Below are 10,417 nucleotides of genomic sequence, written 5' to 3'. Positions count from 1 at the left end.
AAAATGTCAGCTTTCCTTGATATCTTAACGTAATATTGAGACATTTCTATAAAATAAATTAAACGAAAAGTAATTAAGAAACGGCAATATAAGTACAGAGTACATCTTGCAATATGTAGCAAATTCAGTGATTAATCACGAATGAGACCATTTTAATAAATATGATGAAAATTAACGTAAACGAGAAATCGGAGGGCATAATATTTTATCATAACATTGTTTATGTTTAAACGTATCTACTTTTTTTTTGAATAGTTCTGCTGGATTTTTAAATTATCCTTTCAATTTATAGCAACGCTTTTCAATATCATATCAAAATAGAATTGCTATTGCATTAAATAAACCTACTTTCAAAATTCGAACTCTATTCAAGAGCGGCCGTCTTTTTTAATCGATTTCTATGCGGCCAGGCGGTTTGGCTAAGATAAAAATGCGTCTTCCCCTTAAGAAAGCTTGTATAATACGCATGCAGTTTGAAAAGAGTGGTCGACCGGCGGCGGCGCGGCGCACTGCGGGTCTATTGAGCGGGGTTGGGCCGCTAGGGGTGGGTTGAGACGATGTATCGATGTCTCGTTGCGAGTTTGCTCTTTGGTGGAAATTGTCTATGGTCTATGTATATTGAAATGATAAATACGTTTATAGAGATTGGATAGGTGAAGAAAGACAAGCATTTGTCTTTTATTTATGATATGTACCGTTTTGGTTTGGGGTTGTATGAATTATGAACTGTCTTGTAAAGCATACTTTTTAATGTGTAGTACCTATGCTTTATGTATCCTAATGAAATATATTATTAAAATGAAATTAGGTATTATAATACAGCTAATTGGCTTTCTTTATTTAATACTCGCAGGAAATAGCCTATACGTGAAATTAACAAAATTTTTTTTTATAAATAACGAGTTCTCGATTAATTGAATCGATACCAACCCCCAGCGTACGACTCGATTAAGCTCCACGCTTGGAATTGTATTCCGATCGTTCAAAGTCCGGAGCGCGTCGTACACACAGTGTGCTCGCAGCCCCCGGCAGCGCGGCATGGGTGGCGCGCTGCTGCTAGCGCTGCTGGCGGCGGCGCGGGCCGGCGAGCCTAACGCGACCGACATCACCACCACCGACCCGGACCTCGAGGAGAAGGCGCCTCTCTTTCCCACAGACCTGTTCACTGAGGAGCAACGCCGCTCCGGCGCCGTCATCTTCCACGTGATAGGCATGGGCTACATGTTCGTCGCCCTCGCGATCGTCTGCGACGAATTCTTCGTGCCAGCGCTAGATGTGATCATCGAGCGGCTCGCGATCCGCGACGACGTCGCCGGCGCGACTTTCATGGCCGCCGGCGGCTCCGCGCCTGAACTGTTCACCTCCATCATTGGTGTTTTCGTTTCGTTCGACGACGTGGGCATAGGGACGATCGTCGGCTCCGCCGTGTTCAACATCCTGTTCGTGATCGGTGCTTGCGCGCTGTTCTCGCGCACGACGCTGAGCCTGACGTGGTGGCCGCTGTTCCGCGACTGCACCTTCTACTCCATCAGTCTGCTCGTGTTGATATACTGTTTCCGTGATAGCGAAATATATTGGCAAGAAGCTCTGGTGCTGTTCTCCCTGTACGGAGCGTACGTGTTGTTCATGCGATGGAACCAGCCCGTCGAGAGGGCGTTGAAGAAGCTGATATACAAGAACAAGGTGACGAGAGTGAGGAGCACAGATCAGCTGATGCCCACGGTGAGCTCGCCCGCACAAAACCTTGCATGTACTAGATCAGACCCAAGTCAATTAGGGATTGATTAGAGCCTGATTTTTGGGGAAACCCTTTCATGTTTAGTGGTTATTTAGATAGCATCAATGTCGTGAAATTATCATTGTTGTTGTGTTGGCTATTAGCATTTATAATTCAACGATTACGTATGATCTGCCTTAATACAATTTCGTCTATCGCTTCCGTATCTCTTGCAGTGTAATATGCGAAGGAATATTATTCGAAGAAGCTGCTGTTATTTATTTTCATACATATTGATTATTAATTTGAATATCGAAAATTCTGAGCATAAAACTAAAAAAATAAATTAAGTCTGACTAAAATTTTCGCAAAGGATAAATGGTTTAATCCATATCGAATTGTATTTAATACCTAATAATGTAATGATTCTTACTCGAGCTTGTTTATAAAAGGGTGTAAGGTTGTTTGTTATATGTTGTTATGACTACTACGTTACGCCCTGACTTGGCTCTTACATAACCCTCGTGATAACATGCGTATTTGATTCGAACGATTAAACGCTTGTATTTTTATTGTTAAAGTAAAGTTCGGGAAGAGAATTTAGGTTAAGCTTTACGACGTGGGTTCGCGTGAGTCCCACGGCCCACCCTGCAATCTATCGTTGATATGCTTGATTGATGGACTGAGAAAAAGGTATGTAGTTTACCAGCTCAGTTATTGACGGAACTCCTTGCTTTTAAAACTAATAATTACTAACACTTGCCTACTTCAAATTGATTGATGTAAATTAAGTTTACATATCTATAAAAATACATTTGAAAAACTGTTGAAAAATATAATTATAGGCGATTACTTTTAGTAAGTCGATTAATTAATAACTAATAACATTTAAACGGCTTTTACTCTTATCGTTCTTAATATGCAAATTCAATCGCATCACGCAACAAATGTGATCCATTAAAACAGTTTAAAATTGCGGCGAGCGAAATTTAAAAATAAAATGTTTTACGCATTAAGGCCGCTACGAAAATCTCTACGGTGATAGCTACGAGCTACGAGCTTTCGCTACGTAATAGGCTAATGGCATAAGCCTGGGCGTAATATCTGAGCCATTAAAATGATGCATCGTGTGACCAGCTTAACTCAGGTGATGCGTTTTTTATGAAACCATTTTAAGCCCATGCTAAGCCAATCAACACAAGTCTTTACTTCAATTCTATTAAACAAAGCGACCAACCAATATACTAATTATATATCAATCTTGCACGTTTTAAAAGTTGATTAAATTATATGATTTTATAACAAAAATCTGAACCATTTTAATATTGTCAAATTAGACTAAAATTAAATAGGATCACGTGAGAGGTACCAGCAAAATAAAATAGAATCATAAGCATCGGTTCCACCAGTGCAAAGTTGTATGAAACAAGCACAAAAAATGCAATCTAATTGAGAACCTCTTCCTTTTTTGCAGTCGGTTGAAAAATAGGGATAAATTATTTGTGATAAAATATAAAGAATAACTCATTTTTGTTATTTAAATATATTCTTATAATAACATACTTGTTATTATATATCTATCTTACTAGATAAACTAACAAAGTACCAGCATCGCGCATAATCTCACAATCGTTGCGTCAACAGTATGTTTTCTCGTTTGCGATCCCATTTCTACAAGATTTATTTATTCACATCTAGCCGTTCGCCCCAGCTCCGCCCGTGGTACATTTATAGCCTATGCCTTCTGTGTCCTGCCAGACAGAGACATTTTTTTTTCGTAAGTCGCCATCGAACCCGGGACGCCTCGGTTCTACACTCACGCGTTAACCACTGTATCAAGAAACGGTCAATTTTACCGTTGCTTACAAAGATGCACGAGTAGAGATTGCTTCGGCACAAATTGAGCCAGCCACAAGGGAAGTACCACACCCCCACGGTAAACCGGCGAAATAATAGCATGCTATTGTGTTTCGTAGGGTAAGTGGAGGAGCCGGAGGCCTGTTCCCTTTTTCTCACCCAGTCCATTCCTTCTTTCTAGTCGTCAATCCTTTCCTTATCGCAGTGGTGATCGCTTGCCATCAGACGAGCCAGCTCAGTTGCCCGCTATGACATAAAAAACACAAAAAACTAGATCCTCTTTATTGTTCTAACAGCTGGAACATCATTAAATATGCAGCAAAACGCTAAATTAAAATGACGTTCCGTTGAAACGTTTGAAGTGCGCGACTCCGCGTCATCTCGCGATATTCTCGCAATTAGCGACGGTAGGTACTGCGCATATTCACTGGAATAAAAACACACTTGTAAATGACATGAAATGTTTTATCTTTGCTCTTTGTATATACTATTATAGTTTATACGCCCGTGAGAATATTGTTAGTTCATTTTTGTCGCGGGTAAAAAATTGTCACCTCAAAATGTCATGTGGATTTAGAGATTTAAATACCATGGTAGTACTAACCCTTTTTTCTTAAAATGTAGATAAAAAAACATAAATATTCAGATAATTTCCCTATGTAGCTGAAAGTATTAATGTAAATGCATACGTATTAATGTATCCAACACAAAACGTATCCAACAGAAACGTTTATTTCCATCAAGCGAATATAAAAAAAATCATAATTAACGTTCAAAAATCACACAAGCGATAACTTTTAACAATCGCTAAAATCATCATAAATTTGATTTACCTGTAGTATATGAAATTACATTTTTATACTTGACAGATATAACTCAAACTTTCTTATTCCAATCTGAGTAACATTACATTTTTATGATTCGTAAAATGACTACACGTAAGGAAAAATGCCATACGTAAAGCCTAAGTGTGATAGTTTTTCAGAAAAGTGTATCATAAAAAACATAGATAATATGATAGATGCATAAATAGTAATTGTTAACGTTATATATCAGAAATAAGTAAAACCGACTTTATAATCACTAAAAACGATTTTTTTATATTATTGTTTTATGCGCGCGCTATCCACCCATCTATATAAAATTGGTGACGAATGATGAAAATACATACAGATGAACATAGAACGTCATCTTTTTCATTTTTGGAAATCGGGTAAAAATACAATACATAAGCTCCCTTGAAAAAATTTATATATAATGTACAAGTAGCGACTTGTAAGCTTCAAAAATCGAAGATCTCATCAGTAAACTTCTAATCAAATATCTCTCTTTCATACACAATTAAAACGCAATTGTGTACGTCAACTGCCGCAAAATAGATCACACAATCATAAGAATCTAGCCCGAGTAATGATGGAATTAATCGAATCGCTACTGTTTAAACTTTAGCGATAAATTTGTTATAGGTTCTGGCATGTTCCGCCTATTAAGAGTGGCCGAGCTTACGAACGGGCATAAATTCAATGTTCATCGAATGTTATTGAAAGTACCATGTAGTTTGGAGTCACGCCAATATCTATAGGACTGGATAATATCTGTCAATGTTTTTAGGTTATATCAAATTGCCATGTGATATCACAGATAACATAATACTATGTGGTATAAAGGCTCGGATAGATTGAAATGTTGTAATTTTTGCGAGGTCAAATGTAGTACCTATTAATTAAGACTGATCAAAAATGCTGATATTTTCCTGTGTCTTTATTGCGTATTTTAGCAATTATATATATATTCGTAGAATAATGACGTCAGGACATATGCGAAACACTCAAAACACTTCCGCATACAAAGTTTTGAGATTAGGATCACTGACAGGATGTAATAAAGTACAAGAGATATGTACAAGGACGTGGCTCCATTATAAGAACAATGTATTCGGTTACCTATTTCATAAAAGTAACCTTTACTTAAGCAGCAGCAGGTCTTTCAAAGGGTGACACAACGTAAATGAAAAAGGGTTGCCTGTACAGTCGGTTTTACGGGCGAAGATTTTACGTGACAACGTCTTTTTTTCCAACGCCAAGAACGCTCGAGAAAGACAGAGACAGAGACACAAGCACGCGCCGATTCAATGCGCCTAATTCTCTAGTGTTGCGCGCGCGGCGGACCGATCATAGTTCGGTGACTCATCGTAACGTTACCGGGCGTTACACTTTTTCATGAGTGCCTCCGAGCCGCAACCTAATTTAAGACGTTGTCACGTCAAAAAGAATCCAAATTGTATACAGCTAGTTTAAAAGAGAACATCGACTTATTTTCAAATTGAAAGTGTTTAAAAGCATTACACGCGAAAATCACAATACTTTATGATCAACTAAAAACAAATGTAAGAATACGCGTCAGCCAAGATATTAAAAGCACATATAGTCAACCTCGCCACCTTGACGGAAATATTCCGTTGTCAGTAAATTACCACTCAAATACCTTGTTAAATCAAGTTTAAACCACGTAGCGGTCGGACTTGAAATACGTATATCACAAAAGAAAAATCTATCGGACGTCCGCAGTAATTTGTAAAGATTTCGATAGCTCTCGGCGTCGGCTCCCTTTGTTCTTGAACTATACTCTGATTCTTAACTGGAAATCCCACTTTATATAAATAGCAGACTCGATATATCGTTATTGAAACCGTTTTTTATTTCGTTATCCGCAAGTGCAGGTAGCGGATATGGTATCGGTGTATAGAGTGTTTTGAGGGAAATATTTTGGGATAAATGCATTTATTTCAATAATTATTCCGATTGCAATATAATGTTCATGAAAATAAATATTTCTGATATAACACTGCGAAACATAATAAACTCGCTTATTTTCAGAGAAATAATTGTTACTTTTCGATAAGATTCCATTTTTTAAAGCGAACGTTGAAAATACCTATTCAATTGCGTTAACTAGAAACTTATTTTATTTAGTAATCAAACAGCACAACTTGTAAAGTGTATTACTGCTATACTAGTCTTGTGCCTTATTCTTCTGTCATTAGGGGACATATTTAAACTTCTCTTGTATCTTGAAGACAATTTTCTGCCTCTGTTTTCTCTATACTTCCAATAAATGTCGTAACTGACCGCGGCCTATTTTTCCAGCACCAGACTGCCGCTCAGACTTTGGTGAGTTATTGCCTCCTTCTAAGCATCTTTTCTTTCTTTCCTTTTGCTTATGATTCTTGCTTCGGTTAAGGGCTCCCCAAATTTGTCGACGCGAAACCTGTAAACGATCAGAAACTGTGTATTTTACTACGATCTAAATTGCTAAAAACAATTAGGACTATAGAACATAATCGTATTACCTAGTCAGAATGATTCTTATCTATTCTATAACGTCTATTTTAGTGTCGATTTGGTAAACATTTTAGCTAGATACGTATGACCCATATAGTGGATCGTGCGTTTTAAAATTTTATATCCATCCAACATTCCTTTAATGTTATTAACACAATTCTATGCATTGCATAAGTGTTTAAATGCAGTTTCGAATCCATTTGAGCGATTTTACGTTGACAAATTTGAAGAGACTCAATACACAAAAAAAGGGTATGTCACTGAATTATAAAGCACGGTTCGGGTAAAATGAGCATGAAATAAATATTTGAACTATACAAACAATTCCGTAGTGCACGCTTTATGAATCTCTGCGTATTTTTCATGCAATATTTTTTCGTAATCAGCTGTTTTTGCACGTTTGGCGAGTCGCCATTTTAAGATGCATACGGTATGGTTAAGATATGATGTCTGTTGTAAATTTCTGATTAAGCTTTTGCTTGTTTAACTATAATATTTTATATTTCAATTCATTTGTTTAGGTAGGTTCTATAAGGTAAGAATACTTCGCTTCATTTTAATGAAGGACATTTTGGCGCCAAGCCAAATTGATGCCAAATTATCATCCCTTTAGTTGAGCCTGCAGGTAGGTAGGTGATATATATATTTGTATGATTATTGTTTCCATCATCGACTTTCATTGGATGTTATATCATTCGTTACACCTATATATTTATATATTATGTTTAGTATATATTTTAAGAAAACAATTTGAAATAATTACTTTAATTGTTATAATTTTTTAATAGCATTATGATGATAATGATAGCAGTGGTGGCTCTGTGGTGAGAACCTCGGACTTCAAAATCGATAAGTCGGGGTTCGCGACCAGGCGAGCGTGCAGGAAACAAATTGATTTTTCAATTTATCTGCGCATGTAGATAACATCACCACTGCTTAAAACGGTGAAGGAAAACATCGTGAGGAAACCGGCATGTTCAAGAATCAAAAGTTCGACGACATGTGACATCTGCCAACCCGCACTTGGCCAGCGTGGTGGATTATAGCCTGAACCCTCATAGGAGGCCTGTGTCCCAGCAGTGGGAACATATAAGGGCTGATGATGATGATGATGATGATGATGATAATGTGAATTCAATAAAATAAGCTTTTCTTATTCATATACAGACGACGTTAAATTTGTTTAAATAGGACGTAATGGAAAACCAGACGAAAACAAACACCTATTAAATTAATATAAAATACTAGCTGTACGCCCCGGCTTCGCAATACATATATAGCCAATGTCACTAAGTGAAGCTGCAGCTTTCTAATAGTGAAAGAATTTTTGAAAATCGGTTTTTTTTTATGTCATAGCGAGCAGCTGAGCTGGTGGTTCGCCTGATGGTAAGCGATCACCACCGCCCATAAACATTCGCAAAGGTAGTACCTCTGTGAATGCGCTGCCCGCTTTTATGGGGTAAGGGAAAAGGAAAGGATTAACAACTGGAAAGATGGAATGGACTAGGACGGGTGAGGAAAAGGAAACGGGCCTCCGGCTCCCCCACTCACCGTACGAAACACAGTGGCATGCCACTATTTCACGCCGGTTTTCTGTGGGGGTGTGGTACTTCCCCGGTGCGAGCTGGCCCAATTCGTACCGAAGCGTGCTCGACTCCCACAATACAAACAAATTCTTCCTTTTTACAATATAAGTTTAGATAATACCATATGCAATCAGTATAATAATTACTTATAAGTCGATGAATACAATACGGGTAATTAGCTTAATTTAAAGTGTATTTATTTATTGTCGAAATATTTCTACATTACTAATAAATTGTAATTTTTTCAATAAAGCAGATGATTTCGTGACAAAAATCAAAACATTTTACACAATTGCATACAAGATAAATGCTTTTCATATCAAAACACATCATGTTTTTATATAGAGCATTAATTTTTATGTTTCATTAAGGTTTCATTCAAATATTCGAAATATATAGTGCGAGAAATATGTTTGTACCATTTGACTTCTGTGACCTGGCAAAAGAAAACTTTTTTCATATCTAAAGAGATAAGAAACCAGTATAACAAGCATGCAAACGAGGAAAATAAGCCGAAGTTTCATGTACAATACTAAGATCTAAATTACTCTCTATCTATTTGTAATACTAAAACAGATCTAGCGTGTCTTGACATTAAAAAAAACAACTTTTCCATATTGTTTCTATCAGAGTTTTGTCATTAATTTACGGATATTATTATTAGCCTACCGGAACAGTGATTTTAATCAAATCGAATCACGATAACACAACGCAATTTGGGTTTTCCATAGGTCATAACGTTATGAACTACGTGATAAAAATCTATTGCGGTAAATTTGGGTATTTATGATTTCGGTTTGGTTATATACCTTTTATATTATGATTCGCTACGAATAAGGCGAAGTTGACTTTACTACGATTGTATTACTGACTGTTTTAAATAATATTTAAAACATAATATCAAAATATCTAGAACTACAATGTTATCTAAAAGAGTTACGTCTCTTACTAATATTATAAATGCGAGAGATTGAAAGGATGTATGTGTGTTTGTTGCTCTTTCACGCAAAAACTACTGAACCGATTGCAATGAAATTTTATACGTGGACAGCTGGACAACTGGAATAACATATAGGCAACTTTTCATCCCGATAATCCTACGCGATACGGACCTACGCGGGTGAAACCGCGGGGCGCAGCTAGTATTTTCATATTTATGAAATGTATATTTTCCACTTTTTTTTATGTGCATTTAATACACTCTTCTAAATAGAATAAGAAACTTTCTACCGACGTACCTGTGTCATCATCGGGATCAAATGAAAGCAAATATCTATCAAATACAAATATATTCCCACCAATCGTTTGAAATCCAACAACATATAGAAGACAAGACAGCAAAAGTAAAACAAATCCAAAAAACAATACAGTCAAATTGAATCTTCCTTTTTCGGGGTCGTCGGTTTAAAATACCTACATTAGAAAGATGCATTAGATGATCCTTCTGCGAAAGTCCAGCTAGCGTAGTGTAAACATTGATATATGGAATCGCCTTTCAGCTGCAGCCTTTCAACAAATCCAACTGAACATGTATTTAATCGAATAAGAAAGCATTTCATAACGTATCACATTTACACTCTCATTTAAAGGGCATTATACGCGTTCTTTTATATTAAAACAGACATGAATACAATGTAACAACTCGTTTAATATAATGCATGGTCTTGTATAAGTTAATAAAATATTTCAATGAGTCAAAAAACGGCAACGATTCATATGTGTAAAATATTTGTATGCTAATATAATTGGCTAATGTGCTGTTGCACATCATTTATGCAAATAAAGATTATTACTAGCTGTGACCCGCGGTTGAAACCGCGTAAGCGTGCTGCGTAACTGTATCCCGTAGGAATATCGGTATAAAAAGTGTCTATGTGTTATTTCAGTTGTCCAGCTATCTACGAAGCAAAATAGTA

The 10,417-nt window shown here is 36.7% G+C and overlaps 1 protein-coding gene across 3 annotated transcripts in view; it reads left to right on the top strand.

Annotated features, from left to right (window-relative positions):
* Window positions 1-996: 996 nt before the first annotated feature.
* Window positions 997-10,417, top strand: part of LOC119831963 (sodium/potassium/calcium exchanger Nckx30C) — a 67,876-nt gene continuing 58,455 nt past the window's right edge. For 2 of the 3 annotated variants that reach the window (XM_038355535.1, XM_038355534.1), the window contains exons 1-2: window positions 997-1,722; window positions 6,721-6,744. In XM_038355535.1, the coding sequence (XP_038211463.1) occupies window positions 1,039-1,722; window positions 6,721-6,744 (708 nt within the window). In that variant the 5' untranslated portion in view covers window positions 997-1,038. The remainder of the gene's footprint in view (window positions 1,723-6,720; window positions 6,745-10,417) is intronic. The other variant, XM_038355536.1, reaches the window with a different exon arrangement.

The sequence above is a fragment of the Zerene cesonia genome, chromosome 14, assembly GCF_012273895.1.
Source record: "Zerene cesonia ecotype Mississippi chromosome 14, Zerene_cesonia_1.1, whole genome shotgun sequence".
NCBI classification, from domain to species: Eukaryota; Metazoa; Arthropoda; class Insecta; order Lepidoptera; family Pieridae; genus Zerene; species Zerene cesonia.
Note: the sequence above shows the minus strand (reverse complement) of the source record. Positions and strands in the feature narration are given on the sequence as shown.